The sequence below is a fragment of the Hippichthys cyanospilos genome, chromosome 6 (assembly GCF_059441005.1).
Source record: "Hippichthys cyanospilos isolate Australia breed blue-spotted pipefish chromosome 6, RoL_Hcya_1.0, whole genome shotgun sequence".
Lineage (NCBI taxonomy): Eukaryota > Metazoa > Chordata > Actinopteri > Syngnathiformes > Syngnathidae > Hippichthys > Hippichthys cyanospilos.
The window spans coordinates 12826193-12850180 of record NC_142374.1 but is presented as its reverse complement, the minus strand read 5'-3'; the positions used below and the strand labels follow the sequence as shown (position 1 = coordinate 12850180).

The 23988-nt window shown below is 40.5% G+C and overlaps 2 protein-coding genes across 4 annotated transcripts in view; both read right to left on the bottom strand.

The window, feature by feature from the left end:
* Positions 1–5512, bottom strand: part of peds1a (plasmanylethanolamine desaturase 1a) — a 30499-nt gene extending 24987 nt beyond the window's left edge. The window contains exon 1 of the mRNA XM_088418011.1: positions 5042–5512. Coding sequence (XP_088274137.1) covers positions 5042–5201 — 160 coding nt within the window. The 5' untranslated portion in view covers positions 5202–5512. The remainder of the gene's footprint in view (positions 1–5041) is intronic.
* A 3962-nt stretch (positions 5513–9474) lies between these two features.
* The window catches only part of znf423 (zinc finger protein 423), a 129215-nt gene continuing 114701 nt past the window's right edge, over positions 9475–23988 (bottom strand). For all 3 annotated transcript variants that reach the window (XM_088417873.1, XM_088417875.1, XM_088417874.1), the window contains 2 exons: positions 23240–23355; positions 9475–10146 (listed from right to left, as the gene is read on the bottom strand). In XM_088417873.1, the coding sequence (XP_088273999.1) occupies positions 10117–10146; positions 23240–23355 (146 nt within the window). In that variant the 3' untranslated portion in view covers positions 9475–10116. The remainder of the gene's footprint in view (positions 10147–23239; positions 23356–23988) is intronic.

Genomic DNA, 23988 nt, shown 5'->3' with positions numbered 1-23988 from the left:
TGTGTATTTTATTTCTGTGTGCCATTAAACTCACATGGGTTAGTTTGATTGTTTTGTTACATGAAAATAAGCTAGAGTATTTACATTTAACTATTGTAGCTCTTTCCTGGGCAGTATTTTAGGGCTTCTGATTGGCTAAAACGGACATTGTATGTCAGAGGTTAGAGCACCTCCTGTCGCCTGCATAGCACTTGCATTTCTTCCGTATGGACTGACATCTTAATGCGATTTCTAGATGTACAAGACCATACATGTGCCATTGTGCTCCATATGTTGAGGGCCCGATGAAGCGGCCGAAGAGGAGGGGGCGGGGTGGAGCGCGACTCTTCAGCCCCTCAGAGGAGCGCAGAAGAGGAGGGGTGACGTTGGGAAAGGGGCGGGAGTAGAAGCAAAGCGGCAGAGACAAACGAAGACGTCTCCAGCTGTTTGTCCATCCAGGCTGTGCTGTAATGAGGCCGCGTTTGGCTCGATGGAGCGTCTCGGTCGCCTCATCTAACTTGTCCAAAGTCTAACAAGGCAAACTGCTATTTAGATTTACCTCCCGCCAGCGCCGAGACAGAGCCAAACATCTGAGCGCATAACAGTGTGATGCTGCCTTAAATGGACTCTTTGGCATTTGGAATTGGGCCTGTTTAGTTGTCTTTAACAGACACTTGTCAGCATGTGGGAAGCATTTTTACTTTTAAGTTTGCCTTAAAATGTCCTGGTGGTATTGTTAACGTGGACGAGCGCGTCCTCTGCCTTCGGCCTGCTGGGCCTTGTGGCAGCAAGCACCAAAACAAATAAGTCTTTTTGACTCAACCTGCTCCAGACGTGAACATTGACACTCATTGACTGCAAAACTGTTTATTTCAAACAGAACATGCAAGATTTTATGTGGATTACTCCTGTTTTTTTTTTTTTTTTTTAAATACGGGGAACTAAACCAAAAATTACACTATAGAATAAAACGGGCATTGCATAACATAAAAATGAAGGATGCAAGGACCACTTGCACAGATTTTAACTAGTTAAATGCACTCAAACCAACCCGGCGGTCATTTACTACAACATTGTATTACATTGATAAAAAATGCCACGTTACAACTTCATTTGTAGGTAATGAGGTTTGGGATGACAGGATTTTGAAGTTGTTCACAGCCTACTAGATTTGTTTCACCCCTGCACTAAGCAGCTGCCCAATTGCATCTCCACATTCAGAAGCCACTAATGAGCAGAACCTCTTTTGAGCTGACAAGTATGGAGTGCAGGAAACCATGATTGAATTATGTTATCAATTTAGGTGTTAATATCTATTTCACTGGCTCAAAATACATTGAATTTATATTGGTAGTAATAGCCATAGTTGTGGTCATCGTATCTCCACTTTTTCAACACAGACATTGTTTTAAACGTATTTTTTGTGATGAATGCAGTGTAATTTCAAAGTCATTTTCTTTTGATTATAGGTCATATTGCCTGAAAGATTAATTGCACTTTATTTCTCTGGTACATGTTTCCTGAGTCTCATATAAACAACTACCAGTAACCGTATTTAAAGGAGAGTATTTATTGTATGAGGAAGCGGTCCACACGTCCGCCTGGTCTGGATTATTATGAACGTTTGGGCTCAGTGTGCTAACTAAGCGGCCGCTAAATGAGAGGGGATAAAATTCCGAAACCCCAAATGCATGCGTGATCCTCTTAAGCATCAAAACACACAGCGACCGAGCAAACATGAAATCTTTGCTTTTAGGACAATTGCATACAAGTAGGTCTAGGCGATGTTGCCTAAAAATAAAATCACATTTTTTTTTCACAATAATAAATAAATAAAATAAATCTATGTTCTATTTTTTCCCACTCCTTTTTAATACCTCAGTTTTAGTTGCTGAAATAAGTTTGTTGTGCTTTTTGTTGCAACGGGTTTTAAACAAACTTTGGAGTGCGGTGTTACTTCTTCCACGTCAACTCATTTCAACTTTGACCACTGTCTGAGAAAGAAATGGTTCGCTTTCTTTAGCCCTAGCTGCAGCATGTTCCAGGTTGCCTTCTGTTGCCTTTTGCTGTGGCTGTAAAGGAAACAAGTGGAAGGTGGAAGATATGGAATATTAAATAACAGATTTTGTTGTGGGTAGGTATCAGGCTTTTCTGTTCTTAACTGTTTTGGGTTTTTTTCTGGGGTTTTAATCGTGCTTTCGAGCTGTGGGGTTTTTGTTCATGTCTTAAGTTTATGTTTTCTTCCCATCGTGTCTGTTCTCGTCAGTGTGATTATGTCCACCTGTCTGCATTAACATCACTCCCTTCTGTTGGCCAATCAGTTCCCTCTTCCAATTGTTTCCTGTCCAGGTGTTCCGTGTTGTCTTGTTGGTTGTGAGTGTATTTAGTTTCCAGTTTTCTTTCAGTTAATGTGGGGTCATTGTCTGTTGTTGCCAACTGAGGCTTGCAGTGGTATTGTTATGTTGCTTAGATTGTGGGTTTTTGTGTTTGAGTATTTTTAAGTTTATTTCCAAGGTTTGATTTGTGTTCTGTTGCTGGCATTGTTTTTCTGTTTTTCATTTAATTTATATCGATATTTAAATGATATTTTTCAAGTGCAACCTGCTTCCCTGCATTTTTGGATCCAACTCCTGAGTCACCCCCAGACAGCTCAAACAACATAAATACTGTCCTATTTTTCTAGTTTATCAGGTTAGTTTTGAGTCAGATAATGAGTTTGGTTGACTTCTTGTACATGTATTTATTGTGCAAACAAGAGGCGCCAAAAATATTGAACATTTGTCTACGGCGTGATTTACTTGTCAAATCTTTATTTTACAACACATTTGAGTGATTTGACTTGCCACAAGGTTTTGTTTCTGTTTGATTCATCCGTCCAATTTCAAGTTATTTCCGTAATTTTGGATCATCAATATACATTTGTGTTTGGGCTGATATATGATCATCAGTATAAACCGTAATCAATTGCTGCGCAAGGAAGCTCAGTAAGTCAATCTTGATGTAGAAGGTGAGTGGAATGAGCAGTTTGTTTCGTCAGCGACGTCACAGCTGCAGATGTTTAATGACATCAAGTCTTAAAAGGTCACAAGCGAGCCGTCACATCAGACAATCATATTGAGTTCAGTGAGTCATGTGCAGTCGGGCGGCCCGTTGACAGACTTGTTACCATGTTTGGCTCACAGTTCAGAGGTCCTGTGTTCAATTCCAGCTCACCAGGCTTTTGTGTGTGGTGTTTGCATGTTCTCCCCCATGCTCGCGTGGGTCTTCTCCCACATTCCAAGAACATGCAGGTGTATTGACACTCCAAATTGCCCTTTGGTGTGATTGTGAGTCTGAATGGTTGTTTGTCTCTGTGTGCTCTGCGATTATCGGGTAACCAATCCTCGAGAGCCTGAATATTGCTGGGAGAGGCAGCAGCAAGCCAGCGACCCAAGTGAGGATAAGTGACTAATGAAAATGGATGGATGGGTCAAGTGGGCCAAGTGCCAAGAGGGGAGGGAGAAAGTTTTGATGGTCTTTTTGCCCTAACGTAAAATGGCTAACCTCTACTCACTTTTCCAGTTGGGCAATTGTAAACTAAAGGAATTGGACAATTGTTTACTGTATTAAGCTTTCAGATCAACCAAATTTGAATGGAAAGCTCAAGACCAAAGAGTCCGTAATAAACAATTTCCAAAGTTTGTGATAATTTAACATCTACGGGGGAGATTAAATTTAAAAAACTTTTTTACAATATGTTATTTATGCCTCCAATAGTCACAACGCAGCATTCTGAATAATACCGCATTTGTGTAATATGAATTGAGCAGGAAAAAAAAAAAACATTTTTTTCCCATCCATCTCAGGGGGAAGACATTTTGCAACTTGTTATCTGAAAACGAATTGCTCAGTGCTAACGTAACCACCAATACCGGTTCAGCTTGTGAGCATCACATGACCCAACTCAGGGAAAAGAAGTGTGACAGACACTAAATTCGCCTTTCCTGAGTCTCAAACCAGACACACCCCCCACTTAAATGCACTGTACATGTTGTGTGCTGAAATCAAGACAATGGTGGCCACTATGCTGGTACCAGTGTATCTTGTTGCTCGCCAAAGGTGGATATTACGCAATAGTTTCAGCAAAAGCTTCAAGCCCAAATACTAAATCAGCGTCAGAGTTACTCAGTGGCCATAGAAGTATTTTTTTAAACAGGTCATTTTAATCTTGAAGAGACAAAGTTATATGAACAGTTTACAGAAATGTCTGAGAAAATGTCTTTTTTTCATGGTCTATGCATGAGAATGCTCTTTGTCTGTCTAAGGACAACTTTTGCAAAGTTGAAGGAAGATTCAACATTCTCCATGTAACCATGTAGTGATTGTAAATTTGCAATCATGTCAAGGGCCCCAAGAGGTTACGATTCAGTATCACATTGGGAGCACAAATCAGAAGTGCCACACAAATTTTGCCATCTTAACCACGCTTTGTTTGAGGCCTGAGCAGAACACAATTTGATGAATTTAGTAGCAAAAACTAAACATTACTAAGCATTATTTGATAGTATTTTAGATGAGGGGACACAGAACCAGAGCAAAATTGTGCTTGTCGTGCTCATGGTAAAAATTGTGAAGAAAGTCAGCACAACACCCAGCATGGGCCGATAAGCGTAATGGCAATTTACCGCAATTTTGAAAGCCACTGTTATTTAAAACCGTCCAAACCTGCAAGTCATCAGAACACTGATGCAATGTTGTTTCGTGTTCTATTGAATTAGCTCTTAATTTGAGAAGGAAACGTGCTGCACCTGTCAAAGCTTTCAAAGACATAAATTAGATTGGCTGATCAGTGCAAAAACCGCTGTTAAAATGTCCCGAACCCCCATTTGAGAACCTCCGTACTGGTAGATTGTCCATAAACTAAATGAAGTAAATGCACACAAGGTTTTCTGCATATTTTGAGCAGGATAGGTGATGCTGCACCATACAGTAGTGAGGCCTCCCTCCCCTCTATCATAAACAGTGATGACAAGCGCAATCGCAACAGTAAAGACAACGAACGAGTGGACTTGTCGGTGCTCACCGGGCGAGTAGAGCCGAGCCAGCTGCCGGGCTCCGGCGTGCTGCGGTCCCCAGCGGGGCGCCGCGCTGCGTGCGGCCGCGCCGTGTTCGTTGCCATTGGGATCCTCCTCCGCCATGGACCGGTGCCTGATGTCGCTCTCGGAGAGCAGCGACGCCGCCATAGTCACAACCGTGGCCGCCTCCCCTCCCGCTGTCGTCTCTCAGCTAGCGCGCGCCATCGTGGAGCACACGGCGTGGGATTTTGCACGAGTTTCTCCGCGAACGGCTCGCTGCAGCCCGGCGGCAGCGGCGGCGAACGCTCAGTCGGTGCGCCAGAAAAAGGACACACGCCTTGCCGCGGTTGGCGTTGACTTCCGCTGTCACGCGTGACAGCCGCTTGCACGCCTGCCTAAAAGCCGTTTACCTCCACACACTAAAGCTTAGCTTGAAATGCGCCCATTTTAATACCAAACTGTCTACTTCCAGTTCAACGGTCACTGTTGCAGGGACCGTCTGCATTTTGCACTGCGGTGAAAGCGGTGGAAAATGTCATCGACGCCTAATTGTGGACACTTCATTAACAACACTCGTCATTACAGCCCCGTTTTACCAAATTCCACCGGTACATTTGGAACCTTCAGTGGGTACAATGAGGGGAATGCACTGAATATTATGGTCTGATTTTGGCATCATGATGATCTGTGATTAGCACACCTGCAGTTCTTGGTTTGAATCCAGACTCTGGCCTTTTGTACACTCGGGCTTTCTTGGGTAGTCGGGCTTCCTCCCATTTTCTTAACACATTAAACTAAATTGCCAATATGCGTGAACATGAGTGTGAATGGCTCTCTATATACAGTAATTGCCCAGCAATTGGCTCTTGGCCAGTGATGGCTGTACCCTTCTTGTTGCCAAGTCAGCTGGGCTCCTGCTCACACCATGACCCTAATGAGAGCAAACGGTTTAAAATAAATGCACAGACAAATGAACTGACTTTTGTATATTCTTCCATAACTCGCTGGTTGCTAAATATTGTCTAAACTCTGGTTAGACAGTCAAGTATGTTTGCAATTTGGGCAAAGATCCTGTTTAATTAAATCAAAGGATTACAAAGTCAAGGACCATCTTCCTAGGATGTGAGAAGACAATGGTAGTCAGCCCATAGTCCATGTTCAATGAAGATAATGGGCCTGCCTCACAGATGTGTAAAAGAGAAGATCAGAGAAGTAGTGAAGAAACAACCACCGCGTACAAAGATACTGCCTTATTGCAAGAATATTCAATCATCTATATAGATGAACAATTGTAAATAGACAGCTTTACTCTAGTGTGCTATGTTTAACACACTTATTGCAAATAACTGCCAGACTGACCGTGCAAAACAGAACACCTTGCACATCTTTCTGTTCATGTCATATATACTGTACATTATCTATTCACACTATATAGTAATTTGCATACTATATAGGTTAAAGGACATTGCTACAAGGGAAAAGCATTAAAGTACATCAGGTCTTGTGACTCCCTATGGCAAAACATGTAGTTTTGTGTTGTTACCTATTTTGCAGTACATGCAATGCACAAAGTGGTATTTAGGATAACATTGTTGTATGCTGACCTGAACTCTTGGGTAGTGGTAATATTTCATTCATCCATTATCCTCATTGAGTCCCTGCTGACTAAGGAGCGAGTGGCAGTATACGACCTGAATTGTGACAAGGCTTCAATTAAAACTAACATGCATGTCTTTAGAATGTGGGAGGATGTCGTTACAATTCACGTAAACATGGGGAGAACATGCTCATACTACATAGGAGGGCTGGAATAAATACTCAAGCTCAGAAAAGGCTAAAGTTCAATTGAACAATTTGGGGTTTTGACAGCCTCCTAAAAAAATCTATCCAAGAACCAAGTATTCTGAGAACCAAAAGCAGTATATTTTTGCTTGGTTGAATAACAATTATGAATACAGAAGAGAAGCTAACACATTTCACATCAAGCTGCATTTTGTAGAGTTAAGCATTGCTGTTTACTGGTGTTATGTGAAAGCAGCATGCACACTACATTGTCTCAGAGAGACGATACTTTGGAAGCATACGTCAATCGAGCGAGAGAGCAAGACAAGACAAATACAATTCACCATTAGTTACAGTGCACATTAGAGCAGAATCTACATAACTTGGGCAAATGTGTCAACACCCGTTAGTTATCCCTGGCTTTCACAGACATGAACAAGGAGACCACAGCCAGCTGCCCTTTGGCACCAACAAGTGTTGAGAGTGATGCATTACAAAAGTAATGTAATTACTGTCATGCATTACTTTTTGCTGTAACACGGTAGTGTAATGCATTACACACACACACACACACACATACAAAAAAAGGAGTAATATTTTACAAATGAGAGTAACGCAGTGCATTACAAGGCATTTTTAACCTGAAAGTGGTGTTGTTGGGGTCCCCCCCCAAAAAATTTGCAAAGAACGCCGTGAGATCTGAGAAGAAAGTCTGGGGCAAACTATTTTCTCTCTGGAGGAGTGCAGCAGCAGCAGACGATAGGTTGAATATGGACAATACATAGAGAAGATGGACCATTACTTTCAGTTTGTCAGAGATAAAGACAAGAAGAATATAATAGGTGCACTTTGTGCGTGACACAAAGCGCTGTCCACCAAATAGCACCAGTAATTTGGCAAAACATTCAGAGCGGTGCCACAGTAATGTGGAAAAGTTAGCGAAAAGAAAACATTGGATTGAGACTGGGGATAAAACAAAGCAGGCAATTTGAACATTCTCTCGCTCAGGGATGGCACTTCCACATCAAGAGGCTAAGAGACTCGTGGCCAAGTATGTCGTATGTAGAAGATAAGCTTCGGCTTTCCACAGTGGATTCGCCAGCATTTCGAAACCTTGTCAGCGAGATCCCTGTCACAGCTAGCAATAATGACAAGGTAAGCGAACACAAATTTTCACTGTACAATTGCTATTAATAATAGTTTATAAATAGCTCTGGTCAATGTGTATTAAGATGAAGCATACAAAACACTTATGTTAAACAGTACACTAAACACAATAACAATGATGTAGGGTCGCTGCTAACGTTAGCATTTCAAATACATAATAGTGTAATGTAACAAATTACTTTGAAACGACAGTAATAAGTAATAAATAATGCATTGCAGTTTTGAAGTAACTTGCCCAACACATGATGACTGACACTGACTCCAATCCAACACTTTTTCTACACACAAACACAACTCTTACCAGTCAAGTAGTGTAAAACGCAAGACAGGAATCCAGGCACACGAGGATTAACAACAGGCAACAACACAGTGCATGCAGGGGGCCATCCATGATATAAGCAAGCCATAGGGTAAGCTCAATTCTTGTCGGATCACAATGTCTTTGCTGGCGTTTTATTTTGTGTTTGGTTTGGTGGCTGAACTCAAATCTAGTCATTCTAACTCCCTAACCAATCGTGGTGCATTGTCATGAAACTCGTGCTGCGTGGAGCAGCCCCCCCTTCTTTATTCACAATTGATATACAAACCTTCTATTTACTCTTTTTTTCCATTTTATCTGCAATTGGCATGCAAACCAGAAACTCGCTCGGCTGCACACAAGACACAAACTGACATCCAAAACATGATTTGAATTACAGCTGCAAACGTTTTCCTCCAAATCCATTGGAGCGGCACTTCCCATGTAACATAATTAGCAATTACTAGACTAGAAAAAAAAGTTGATGTGATAGAATGCATTTACACCTTAAAATTAATAATATTACACATTATCCCTAAGGTTACTTTTTTAGATTTACAGGTATATATATATATATATATATATATATATATATATATATATATATATATATATATATATATATATATATATATATATATATATATATATATATATATATATATATATATATGTGTGTGTACAAAGTGCACAAAGTTAATAGGAAGTGCAACTGTGTCAATTTCAGTGTTAGTTTTGCCTTTTACATACAAAGTTGTCCGATGAATTTTGCCAGCCTATATTGAGCATTTGTTCAGCAGCTACCAATGTTAACAACAGGCACTATATTAAAATATGTCAGCATAATTTGTAGTTTTTTTAGTACTAGTTCAGCAATTGAACATGATCTCAATTGAATGTTTCCAAAATTCCTTCGTTTCACTGAGCATTGACATGTACCCAAGTGAATTTGGGTAACAAAACAGGAATAAATTCACACCACACAGAACATATTTATTTGTCATATATGTATTTATTTTTGTTTAAATCCTTTTTCTTGTTTGTTCTATATTAATGTCATCTGGTTAGTTCACATTTAAAAGGCAGTCATTGACCAGATGCACTGAAATTGATGTTAATTCCGTTTTTTTTTTTTTTTTCAATTTTTACAAGAACCATCAGACCCCGTTGAGACTAAAAAAAGAAACATATGCATTGTTTTCCTGCATTTTTTAATTTGTTCCTGTGTCTTTTTTTTATAGTAATTACAAAAAGGGAAGAAAATATATATATAACAATAATCATAGAAAGGAGATTTGGATAGGGAACTTACAACTGGAGTACAGACAATCACAAGTACACGGCACGAGTACCTACTTACGGGAGGAACTCAAAGAGAAAAAAAAAAGAAATAAAATCAAAATGCATATGGAAGAAGAAAGAAGATGAGCACAGATGTGTTTGAATGCTAACCGAAAGAAGAGAAAATTATGATTTTTCTAGAAACTATGAACATGATCCAAAACAAAACGTTTTTTTTTGTTTGTTTATCTCTTAAAAAATAATTACCGGTACATGGTAACAGAGATTTTGGCAGGGTCGATTAAAAATACTGCACATACAATACCTTGTTCCACTCCTTTCCTTCATCCCGCTTGCCTTTATTTAATAGCATATCCCATTAATATTCCTTTCCCCCGCTGCTGCTAATAGCCACACCCAGTGGTGCGATCGTTACACTTTTACATGTGAGTGGCAAATGACACTTTGATTGGCTGTGATGTGGAGATGTAGCTCCCCCGCCGGCTCCGGGTCGGGGGCCCCGACTGAGCCGAGAGATCCTGCCGAGCCTCGGTCTCACTGCGCGTGCTGACTCAGTGTGTGGTTCTGGAGGGGAGGGAGAGAGGGGACAAGTGAGAATACATGATGGGAGAAATAATGGGCTCGGTAAGCACGGTGCCGATCTCTCGTGCCTGTCGCCCCCGCCTCCAATCACGTAAGTTTCACACTGCCTCCGACAGGAAGGGCGGCAAAGATGTGTTTTTTTTTTGTTTTTTTTGAAAGAGCAGCTGATGGCCAAGGAGGAGAATATGGAGGGCAAAACAGAGACTAGACTGTAGGACAATCATTATTACATGCAACTTGGAAAAGAAGAAGTTGCCAAATCTAAAATAAGCATTCGTTTTCAAACTTAGATTCATTCCTTGCATAATGTCTTTGACTTTGCTTCATTCATCTTTATTACTTTTATCCCGTCTTCAAGTGTTAAGCTTGGTTTAAACTTGACGCGTCCACGAATTCCGCGTGTCAAATCACGTTATTTCAGTCCACGCGGACCAGATTTTCCGCAACGCATATTCTTCACGAGCGGACAACTATTACTTATGGAAGTTCCCCGGTATGAACACCTTTATGATTCGTCTGAAATTAACACTGTGATCCAAATACCGTAAACAACTCCTGGCGAGCACCACGTTGGGGAGAGATGAGGAGTGTGTTTAAAAATTCTTGGAAGAAATTTGATCGTTTGAATCTAGTAGGATTCTCTACCTCTGCTTTAGAGTAGTGTTGTTTGTGTGTTGTAGACTCTATTTATTGCCACCTATAGTCTGGGAGAATATCATCTGACTGCGGGGGAAAGCCGCTCCGAGTATAAAGTGCTGCGTGCCGGCGTGCCAAGTATAAACCAAGCTAGACTTTTGCTGCAGGCTTGTTTTTGCCGTAGTGCAGTACAACGCAAATGCAGAAAAAAAAATGTATTATGCAAAAGGGGGATTCTTCATTGTTTGAGGAAGTAAGAAAGAGGGAAAGGCTTCAAAGCAAGAATTTTTTTTCCACACCGGGGGATATTTTTCACAGTTTTATTGTATGATGACATCCGCCAAACATACCAGTGAATCACATAATCTGTCTGCCTGTACTTTAATAAAATTACATCAATATTGTTTTGTACCAACTTCTGCCATAACTTTGGCTGACTCCGAGCTGGTCTAAGGTCTAGTCTACTTTCAGTCACCAAATTGTCAGGTGTGCTAAGAGCAAACGCGGTCAACTCGACGTGCCAAAGCACTTAAACAGGTTCCTGTTTTTACATTGGGCACACATGACCAGTCTACTCATCACATGATGTTCAGTCCTGCAAGTAAAGTACTGAAAAAAAAGAACAATAAAAGTAGAAGTAATTACATTTTTCTCTTAAGTACAAACATTCACAATTATAAATGTAAATTAAAAAGGCAAAACCAATTCACCATTTTCTAGCCCAGTAATAAAATACATATGCTGACCTTAGAATTCTTTATTTTTTTTCAAACCCACAGACTACTTCTGCAGGGAATAAAAACATCACGTGTATTTGCGGTTTGTCATATACAACAATAAATTGACTTAAAAAAACAAACAAAAAAACAAGTGTGATTCATTTCAAACATGGTTTTGTGTCTTAAGTCTTGTTATCTCTTACATTAGAAGGTTTCAAAAGAAACATGTTCATTTCCTAAATAAAGAGTAGAAAGTATGGATATCAAAAGCAAAAGTAAAAAAAAAAAAAAAAAAAAAAAACAGTACAAGGCTTAGGTGTAGTAGAGATACGGTTTGTGAAAAATCCATGCAAATCTTCATTGTTATACTGCAGGATGTATAATAAATACAAGTGAGTCATTACTTCTCACCTCTGATGTTGATAAGAATGACAAGAGAACAATGAAACACTTAAAATGTTGTCTAATCATATAACTATGCACCGATGTATAAATGTCTTTTGAGATCATCAGTCGAGATCTTCTCTCCCATGGAGAAGACAGTTCAAAACACCCTGAGTCAAAACCAACACATTTTCGAGCGCGGCGAAGAGTGAACTGTAAACTTCTGTGTGAAAATCTGCCAAATTTCCAGTACGATTACAAACTAATTGAGGAATGTGTTGTTGCTGTCACTGTGAAATCTCATTAAACTTGTAAAAAAAAAAAAAAAAAAGTGTCTTCTTGTGTCACTGTTAGGACGTGTGGAAAACATCATGCGAGATCACGCTGCTTCACACAGTCATGCACAAACACACACCTCTCCCCAGTCAGTCCCCTTTGGCTCCCACATATCGGCTGCAACAGGGAGCTGAACTGATAATCTGGATTTGTTGGTTTGGAACGCAAAGCCGTCACATCTAAAGCAGTTGAAATCGTATGTGTGTGTGTGTGTGTGCGTGATGGCAAGATGATTGGAAAGATTTCTCTGGGAATTCATGTGTGCGTATCAGAGAGAAATTTCCTCTCGGATGCTTTCCTCCTCCTCTTCGTTTTTCCCTTGACTGTACAGCTTGTCCCCATGAAACGTTCCTTATCGCTCTCATTCGCTCTCACACACACATGCTGAAGAAGACTATTCCCAGCGCGACATACCCAATCAACGCCCACCCTGCACCCCAGCTCCCATCAGCGCCCCTAAAAAGCAGCTTCCCTCAGATTAATCACCCTGGCTCGCAGACAGGCCCCTCTACAGAGGGGGCATAAAGAAAGCAGCGAGAGAAGAGGTGCTGGCTGGAAGAGAGCAAGCGAGAGAGAGGCACGGGGGTGAACACAACAGAGGAGAGGAGGACCGGTTGGGGACACGAATGTGAAGGATTATATATGGTTTTGGGTTGATAATACTTATTTGTCATTCTGTGGCCCTTATCTTGCTGAGCATGTTCCATTGAGCCCTTTGCTAAGCATGACAGAGCGCGCGCGCATGTGTGTTAGTGCACAAAAGCGTGTCGTGTGTTTTGACAGGATCCGTCACTCGGCTTTAGAGTCCAAGCACGAGTCTGTCCAGGGGAAAGTGAAGCACGTCTGTAAATGCTGTATTGCTGTATCAAGGAACGTCACGCTGTTTCAAGGATGCTGTATTGCTGTTTCAAGGAATTTCACACGTTTGCATTAGAAGGCTACTGACCCCGTTGTGACGGGAAGGCCTCCACTCTCTCTTTGAACTGAAAGGCTGTAGTTCTTATCCAAGCCAGTGGAGGTCAGGCTCATTCTTCTTTTAAGGACGATTGAAGTCTTGGCACGAGCTCAATCACCACATGCTCTCCTACCTTACGTCACATTTGACCTCTCAAAAATTGCAGTTGGATTGGGGCGTAAAAGGCGAGGCGGTATTAGAGGAAGGTAAACGTAGACGATTAGTGGGGGCTGTCGGTGTTGCTGTATTGATTTGTGGATGGTACGAGGGCAAGGGGAGGAGGGTGAGATGAGGGATGCTCCTCGGAGGGAGAGCAGGCGGAAGATGATCATCAAACAGGAAGTCAATGTGACATGGATGATGCTATCACATGATACCAGCTATCATTTTCTCATGTACGTATGTGTTAATGCTTCAAGCTTATTATTGATCATGCGGAAAGGGGATCAAGTGTGTGCGTGTGTTTGAGGGACAACAAAATAAGTATCGATTCCTTAATCAATTATTCAGTTATTGGTTCCTCTTGAATGTTAATGTGTCTGTCCTTTCAAACTAGGTACATCACAATAAATTAGAAAATGGTATAGAGGTGCAACTATTAATCAACATGTAATTATTCATAAAAAAAATCCGTTCTTTTGATAGATGAATACTTTGGATTTTTTTTTTTTTTTTTACTAAAAATTGTCCAAATGTTCTGGATCTGGATTTCAGCTTATCATCAGTTAACCAAATTGTGCAGCCCTCCATGAAAGAAAATTGATTATCTTTGTGCTAAATTGAAATAATTTACTTTTACTTTTGAAAAAAAATAATATGTTATACAGTATACTATTTTTTTTTGGTTTATGTAAAAAAATATTTATAATATCACAGCCAAACAAAACATGCATGTAGCAACCATGTTTTTCAGTTTTATTTAGAGACTGTATAACCAATATGTAAAATCAACACAAGTGATGTGAAAACTGATCTTGTTATTTTATTGGTATTGATATATTGTCATATATATACACTATAATATATATTATATATTATGTTGTTATTATATGCAATGCAGCATTGTCCTCATCTTGGCGAAAGGGTAGGATTTCTTGAACTTGAATTTCAACCAATTACTTTTGAGTATCAACCTTGTTTTGTAATTTGTCTATTCTGTTTTAAGCACAATGCACGGATAAAGTTAAAAAAAAATCATAAATAATTAATGGTAGTTTGAAATAATTAAATGTTTGGAAAATGGAAGTCAACATTAAAAAAAAAGATACAAATGATACCATATGAGATGTATTAAATGTATTAATCAAAAAACGAATAAACAAAAGAAGCAATTATCACAATAACTATTAGTTGCAGTCCTAAAGTAAACAAAAAAAATAAGTAGCCCAATTCAATCAGCGGAACATGTTTATTTTATACATTGATTTAATATGCAAGTATCTGTTTCAGAAGGTCTTTCCCTCCAATTTCTAAATTCAAAAAACACTTGGGGTTAGAATAGAGGTTCTGACCCAAGACTAGGGTGACCAGATTTTCAAAATTTAAAAACTGAAACATAGCAAGTTTGCTAAAAATGAAGTATGCAATCAATTTTCCTCAGGAACAATTTAGACAAAATGATCACCAAATTACCGGTAATCGCCATCCAGTCTGGACAGGTGGCTATATTTATGCTTCAGCTATTGCATTGTAATGTGTGCAAAGAGGACTCCTTTCCGTTTTGGTGCATTGAATTAGTATTTCTATCGATGTTTGAGATGTCCCTACAGTGTGAGTGGTCATTGACTCAACTGCTCAAGAGAGTATAGTACTCACTCTTTTGCTTCTCCACACAGTTGTTGATCAAATTTGTCAGGACCCGGGACGCAAGGCTGAAAATCAGAAGTGTCCTGGTTAAAACGGGGCGCCTAGTCTCCCTACCCAAGGCCTCTCTCTGGTCCAACAGACAGACTCCAAAAAACAGCCCTAAATGAAAACAGCTGTTCATAAAATCCTCACCTTCAGACGTTTCACACAAAAAAACCACGGGATCCGATCCTGTAAACTACGGCGAGTGTGATAATGTAAAACAGGTGGTGCTAAAAGTCTTAACAACAGCGAGCTAACACCAAAAGAAAGAGATGAATTGTTATGAAAAGTTTAGTAGTTTGCACATCCATCCATTTCATACAGGTCAAGTCCTGACTTGGGGTCACGTCTGTGCTGGAGCCAACATTCAGAACTATGAGGCAAAGTTGCTAATGAGTAGCTCACAATGCAAACAAGGCACGCGTGAGTGTTAAATAATATACAACATAAATATAATCGTGTTTCTGATGAAAACTCAATATGGGGCAGTAACGGTTTTTGTGTGCGGGGTATGTCCTCAGAAGAGATGTCTTCCCGGCACGACTGGAGCAGTCCATATCGAGGCCTGTCATTGTTTTTCCTAAACTGCTTAGAGCGAGCGAGTGGATAGCCAGCAGAGCCCCAGGCCCAGGGGAAATATGGCCTTGTCGCATTACCTACGCACAGCACTGCCAGACGCACACATGGGAATGCATTCATGGCCTTGCACTTGCAGCTAAGAGCACATGCACGCACACGTACACATACACTCTTATGCACACTGAATATGTACACACACACACAGTCTCCGGTGGCAGGGAAGAAGGGGACAACATAGGGAGAGAAGAGGAGATGGAGATAAAGAGAAAATGTAATCTGCTTTGTCGTGCACTCTCATTTCTCTTATCTTCTGTATTGCACACTGAATCCGTGGATGTGCATTTGTGTTGTCACTTTTACTGATTGTGTGTGTTCATGCATTGATCACGCTGAAAGTTAGAATGAAAGTTAGAACATATAGACATATAGTTGGCTATCAATACTGATGTCCTGAAAACATTCCAAAACATTCTGGAGTTCAGCTCAATTTTTTTTTCCAATTAAATTCAATCCAATATCAAAGAATACACTTATATGCCTATTGAATATCAAAGACTTGATTAAAAATATCCAATTTTGCAACCAAATTATACAGAGGCACTATCTGGTCAAATGATTGTTTGTTTATTTTAATGTAAGCACAATGTGTACAATCACACATGTTACACAAACACTGAGATCAGCAAAGACGAGATGCATTTAGTAAATAAAGTGGCAAAAAATAGGCTGCAATCCCATTGCATTTACATCTCTGTGACTGTCTCACAAAGATGAATTTTAACATACAACAACAAAAAAGTGGCTTCAGTCATTTGTTTTCTTTAATAGATGCGGTTGTAACATTCACCTTCTGCAGTATTTGAGACGAGTCCCAAGTGCTGGCTGTAACCTTTAAGTCCAACCATCAGGAGTATTGGCACTGTTTTCTTTTGTCATTGGCCAAATAACTGGAAAATAACATTGAACATTCTATGTCCTGACTTTCTCTGACTTGCTCAAGCACGAGGTGTTCTCGAGTTTAGTTTGGCAAAGAGCTTTGCCATGCCATACATTTGCATCTTTGTTGCTACTGTTAGCTGTGGCGGCACCCGGGTGCTTTGCATTTATGTGGTAGGCTAAATTTGAACTGCGTCTGTGGTTAAGAAAGCTCCTTTCTACCGAGAATGCATAACACTCTACCTTTACCCAAGGTTTCGTCTGGGTGTTTTTCTTTTTAAAGTTAAATTTACCATTCATAGGACCGAAAACCCTCGCACGCTTTTCCATCTTCACATCCCTGCTCCTGAACTTAGCCTCTCACTCATAACAGGGGCCTATCAGGTTATTCCAATACAATGGCAGCCAATCAGTGTCCACTTTAAAGTGTGATTGACCTGGATGCACCCACTCATATATCATGTAGTTACTTTGTGTACTGACATGTCTGTCAGTACATAAATGTGTGTCAAATGCATGCATATGTGGGGGTAATTGGAGGCACTCCAAACTTGTGTGTGAGTGTTGCCCTTTTTAACAGCAAATGAAAAATCACCTTGGTGGCCTTGTGGTCTTTTTTGAGTTCAACATATTTATAGCTCAGTTGACATTCTTCCAACATTGTGCGCGTCTCCACATATATGTGTGTGTCGGGGACAAGCAGATGGGCTAGCCCGCTTTCTCTCCTCCTTGGCTTGTCTTTACCCCCACCCGTCCAGGACAGGATGCTGCATTGGGAGCAGCTTGAAAATAAATGCACCCTGTCCTGAGCATCCCACCAACACACACTCTGCACTCCCCTCACTTGCGTGTCGCCCAGGGTGACTTGTCCACGTCTTGCTGTAAGTCCCCCAAGTACTCAGCTAATTGGTAAATGACTTTTTTTTTTTAAATCCTAAACATCGGCTTCTTTCTCAGCCGAGTCACGACCAGCCCTGATTTCCTCCTTTCCAGCACGCCCTGTGTGACCTCCTGTTTTTGAGTGTTTTCTCCCATAGGGACTTCCCCTCCCCTCTGCCCCAGACAGTACGGTTTGGACCAGTAAACACACCAAAAATACACTCACAGCACGAAAGGGCAAGCACCCAAAACCGCAACACGAGAGAGAAAGGTACACACCGCTCACCCCCGCACCCTCAGCCTACCTCAAAGCAACCGTAAAGGTGCAAGATCCCTGCTGGAAGCCATTACGCATAGAAGGAAGTGACCTCACTTCCAGCACAGACAGCTAATCACACCGGCGCACCTCATGACACATTTGAGTCACACCGAGTGCCACACAAAAAACTAACAACAAACAAAGATCCTTCCAAAACACGAAAACAAATGTACTCAGAGGAATGTGGTCCATGTAGACATGAGTGACAAGAGCAACCACAGATACGAACAAAAACAAAAATGGAAAAAAAAATAAATAAATGTAGGCACGCATGCATCATTTGAAGTGTGTCCACATGTAGACATCCATCTGTCCATTTCCATTGCTCATCCTGTTTAGGGCCCTGATGAGCTGGAGTCTTCCACCAACTGACTTTCAAAAAGACTAATTGCGGGCTAGGCCCTGGACTTGTTGCCAGCCAATCGCTGAGAAGATTTAATAAAAAAACTAAACTTGTGAATGAGCTCCATATAGTCATAAGGAAGAAAAAATCAATCAGTTCTAAATACAAATGACACATGTCATTTACAAACACTGAACCTTTGGCAACAACAGGTGCCCTCGTGTATTTTTGTTGATTATACCTTCTAAGTTGGACTCAGAAAGAAGCATGAGTGTGTGCACGTGTTTGCTCTGTCCCCATTCAAATAAGAGTCTCCCAGAGAGCACTTGGGGCAACTGAGCATTCTAACGTAGAACGCCAAAGGATCAAATTCTCTCTCTTGCGCACACAATCACAAAGATGTGGACCATAGAGCATGCGCTCTGACTTCACACAAGATTCACAGCCAACAACAGCACCCAAACATTGTCAGAAAGCACCACAGTAAAAACAGACAGGACAAAAACTATTGCGGTTCAGCCACATACACATTTTTCATTATTCAGTTAGAGGGAGCCTCTTTGATTCAGTCTGACAAACACGTTGTTCTCAGACATAATGCTAACAGCAGAGATAATACATTAAAGATAGGCTGACACAGAGCTACAATATAACCATAAAGTGGTGGAAAGAGAGCTGCCAGTATCTGTGCAAACAACAAAGTAAATATTTTGTTGGCTGCCTACTTGTGAAAATGTGTCGAAGGCTGAGTCATGTTGCACTTGTAAGGCGTTTACTAGTTAAAGTGTCTTTGCACAAGCGCCATTCATTTTCAGTCTGGATTTCACATCAGCGATACGTTGAGTTTTGTTGGATGCTTTACCTTGTGAAAACCAGAGTTGGGCAGTCCGTCATCGATGGACATGTGGGTGGCAGACGAAGCAATGAGTCACGGGAACGTCCAAAAAAACGTAGGAATAAGAATGTCAGAACGGTTGTGTTTCGCCTGTCGTTGTAATTGCTAGTTAAATGTGTCAACTGACTCATCATAAAAGAGATCCACCAAGAAGAGGAAACTCCAGTGGAAATGTGTCCAGGATTCACTGGAGACGGTAGTTGAAAGCGGCCCAGCATTCTTAAGGGTTACCTCAGTAGCTGCAAAAAGTAAGAATAATCTTATTGGATAATCCTAATCATAACGCACCAATTGACTCTTTATCACCATTAGTCAATGTGTTTTTGGTGTGACCACGACCAGGACGTCACAACAGGTCTGCTGAGCTCCTCTGCAAAAATTTGCATTGTCTAGTTAAAAATGTGTTTCTGCGTTTCCGACGGACTGAAAGAAGGACAATTACAATTTGGTCTGACTTGAAAAAATGGCTGACCGCCGATGATGGACGGGGGGTTTTGCACTGCCGAGTGCTGGACCAGCAAAAATAAGTAAGATGGCCACCTCTGGTGAAAATAAATACATCGAAATCTTTCCTTAATTTATTTTAAGTTTATACAATACTGGTGGGACGGATCATTGTTGAATAGTTTTCGTTCCAATTAGGATCATCATTAGTTTGCTTGGCAACTAGTCGAGGGTGTGCCCACCGAGCACCTTGCCCAAGGTCAACTGAGATAGGCTACAGCACACCTGTAACTATAATGAAATAATGTAGGGTGTACGCTGTCTTTAGATTTCCATACATCAGTGCAATTTAAAAATGAATGACCAGCTCCAATTAATGCCCAGTTTTGACAGCGTCAGTTATTTCAAATACGGCGAACATATAGTGTCAAGTGAATCCACCTCTGAGAAATATTATGACCGCAAAGGCTAAATAATTTATATTGTTTTATATCGGTTCTCGTTAGATTGTAGAGGTGTATCTCCAAGGTTGGGTCTGTGAATGTAAAATCAGTACACATTCTTTAATTGCGTCTAAAAGCATTGTGGTGTGTCCATACAAAACTATAATATTCAACACCACAGGGGCAAAGCGCAGGTGGAGAGAGACAACACATTGTACAAAACTAACGATCCCCCATCCATTCACTTATTTATCTGACCAGCAATCCACCCATCTAGAGCTGATGCAATATTAACCAACGCTAAAGGAGAACAACAGATCCAGAGGAATCAAAGTGAGGGATGACTGGGGAGGTTTGGTGATGGAGGGATGAAGGGAAACTTTCAGGGCAGTAGCTGCAAAGCAGGACCCTTAGAGGAACCCCAAAAGCAATGTGATCTAGAAGTGATTCAGAAAAAAAAAAAAACTAAAAAAAAAACATTGACCGAGAGTAAGGCAGAAAGAAAGCTGAGGACTAAATGAGATCTAGAAGGACCTCGATGATCAGGGCCAAAGCATTTTTTATTTACAGACCCTCCCTCAGTCCCCCACACAAACACCAATGCACAAAGACACAGCAAAACATCTCTTATTTACCAGCTTACGTCTGCACTATTTATGTGGCACCAGGGAGTGGCACAGAGGAGAGGAAGAGAGGAGAGGGGCTAAAATATGCATAGGGGCTGGTTCTTCTGGGACGCACGAGGGGAGTCAGAAGTAGGGAAGCGGGAAGACAAAAACGTGAGGCCGGGAGGAAGATCGGACGAGCGAAAATGTATGATAAAACATGGGCAGCGAGAGCCAGCAAACCGACGGGCCTTTGCATGCCAAAGGAGGGACCAAGTTGGAAGTAGGCGAAATGAAGGAGCCGAGAAGAAATCAGTCTGGAGGGAGAGGGGATGATGCAGCAGTGTGTCCATGCCGCAGTGACCCCTGGGTGTGTGCCTGTGTGTGTGTGTGTGTGTGTGCTTGTATGCGTGTGTGAGCGAGATAGAGGACGAGACTGTGAGCCGGACATCATATAAACTCTCCGAGGACTTGAAAGAGGCCGAAGCCTTTTCGAGCTAGCCAAGCAGCCGTCTCCATCCATCCGCACCTCATTAAAACACACACACAAATAACCCCATTACACACACGCGCGCGATAAATGCTAGCAGTGGCATTAACCTCCTTGGTAGGAGCTCTCCATCTCCGCCAGTCGGCCTTTCTGTCCAGCCCACTTAGAGAGCCCCCCTGTGGGACAATGGAGCAGTGGCATTGCAGAATGAGGCGGCAGGTTATCACAAATGCACAAGCGCGCACACACACATTTGGGATGGCCATTAAAGAGTTAATAAGGTGGATAAAGCCTTAAGTGCGCCACCAAAGGGCGAAGAAATAGTGAGTTGAGTGCCCCCCAAAAAGAATGAATCTTTTATGACCTTACTCAATCTTAGAGTGTTCATGATAAACTAGGGATGGACTAGATCACTGGTTCTCAAATGGGGGTGCTAGGACCCCTCGGGGTACTTGAAGGAATTTAAGGGGGTACTTGAGAGTTTAAATAAAACAAACATACAAAAATCCTTAAAAAATAATTATTGAATTAATTGATTGTTTCAGGAAAATATAAGTTGATAAAACACATTTTATGTTCAGTAGGTTATTCATTTTCATTATTGTAAAAACCCAGATTAACCCCCAGGAGCATACCAGAATGGTTGGACCCAACTTGTCATGTGCCACATCTCGTTACCTGTTAAAATAATTATTTATTTTGTGAACACATTCCTCCTATGATCCCAAAACAGGACGCTTTAAGAATGTTTTCCTGTCAACACATATTTTTTTATAGTTATTTATTTTTGAGAACAGGTCTGACACTTTGCAGAAAAATAATTATTAATAATTAGGTTATTTCTTTATGAAAACAGATTTCTTCTATGATCCAAAAGACGACACTTTAAGTTGATTATATTTTTGTGGATCAATACAAATGAAGTTTGAATGGGTCTAAAGTTTAATAAATCAGAAATTGATGGCTTTTTAAGCCTTTTTTGTATTGAACATGTCTGCATTCTCTAAAATAGCTGACAGTGTATGAGTTGAAGTAATCAATAATTAATGTTGATATTCAGTGAACACCTTAGAGACCTAAAATTGCCCCAAACCTCCAAACTTCAGCCTGTTGACTTTAAATATTCTTTTGATGGTTTTAGTCATCTATGAAAGCATAAAAGAAAATGTAAACAAATTGAAAAATGATATTATTCTCTATTCAGAAAAAAAATAACCAAATGCATCAAAGTGCCTGAAACTAAAAAAAAAAAAAACATGACAAAATCAAAGCCTTTTCCCTGGAGTCAACCACTGTATTAAGCCAAAGAAGTGTTTAAAAATGGCCACTACTAAATACGTTATTAAGACTTTCAGAGGTGAGGAGTCACCTGGGACTGTGCATAAGTAAAGAGGAATGACAGCAACTGTTGAGTAGTGTCTGTGTGGACATTAACCGACAGGGTCCAACAGTTACCCTGCTGTTAAATTGACTGGCCGGCCATATGCCCAACACTTTCCAACCTAAAAATCACTGCCACTACGTGGGTCTTTTGGCTTGAAGGACTTTAACTCCTCAGATTATAGATCCATATATCTTTCAACTACCACTTTTTATACTGCCACATGCTCATCGTCAACTTTTTTTTAAATTTATTTATTTATTTTTTTAGTTTGTTAATGGATCAGACCACTAATTTGGTAGCTGCCAATATTGCTGAGATACAATGAACTGATAGATAGAAAAGCTAAACATTAAATTAGGAAGTAGACTGAAATTTGTTATTCTTTGAGTATATACTAAAAATGAAAGTTATGATTCTGTCGCAGATTCATAAAAAAAAAAAAATCTGCAGTGGGACCTTTGTTTTGTTTATCCTGCATCAATTATTAACACCATCATCTGTGCGCTACGGAAAATGCTCATATTTATCATAGTTTGCAAATAAAAGAGTGGCGTACATTTTGTATAAAAATCTTTGTACAAAGTTTATAGTGTTAGCATCAGGTGAAAAAGATCCACAACTTCCACTTTCAATGGTGAGTTGCAAAATGACTCCATAATAAAGATAATGACGCTGAAATGCAAGACCAGCAATTAACCTCATAAGTGACCACGCCACAGCTGGCTTATGACCTACACTTGGGTGACTGATCCCATCTACCCATTTAAACACATGCACACACACACATTCTCATACAAGCACCTAAATTACCCCCTTGTCCTGATTCAGACAAAATCAACCGATGGCAAACCAATCAAGGTATGCGACGCATCCAACTTACTTGCAGTTCGGTTTGAAAGAAGAACTTCTGAGGACACTGCGAACAGTCGTAAATCTTGTCCTCTTGACCGTGGACCGCAAAAATGTGCTGCTGCAGCTTGTTGGCCTGTACAAACACTGGAGGAGAAAGAACACAGATTAAACACACTGAAGCATCAACCCAGAGGTAAGAAAAAAAAAGATTAAGGGAGTGAGATAAACAAGCCACTATGTGAAATGTTAAGGCACTTGTAGCAATAAAAACTGAAATATCAAAATATCAGGAGAGCCATCATGGCTTCCACATTAGAAGACCACTGAGCGGCCTCAAGTCTAAATAACCATTCAAGACAAATAATACTGATTTAATTCACAAAGGTGTTTCTTAGTGTGAAAAGCTCATAATTATTGTCCACTTAACAGGTAATACAATAACAAGTGCTGAAGCTGTACAAATACTCACACATTGAATAGAACCATCAGGAAATGGGAGAGTATGGGAGAACAGCACATAGGGGGAAGCAGGGGAAATAAGCAGAGAAAACAAGAAGAGCTATCCTCAGCAGACCTTGTGATATTTATCAATAAATTATCTCTCCTTTTTAACTTCTGCTCCAGTGTTGTTTCATAGAGTTCTTTTTTTTTCTCATCGTTCTCTCTTTGCTTCTCTTTTGTTTCAGTAAACTTCTGGTTTTCACTCAGTGTGTATGTGTTGAATAATTAAGACTCCCCATAGGAGCAGTGGCCATTTTACTAATTCATAGGCCACCG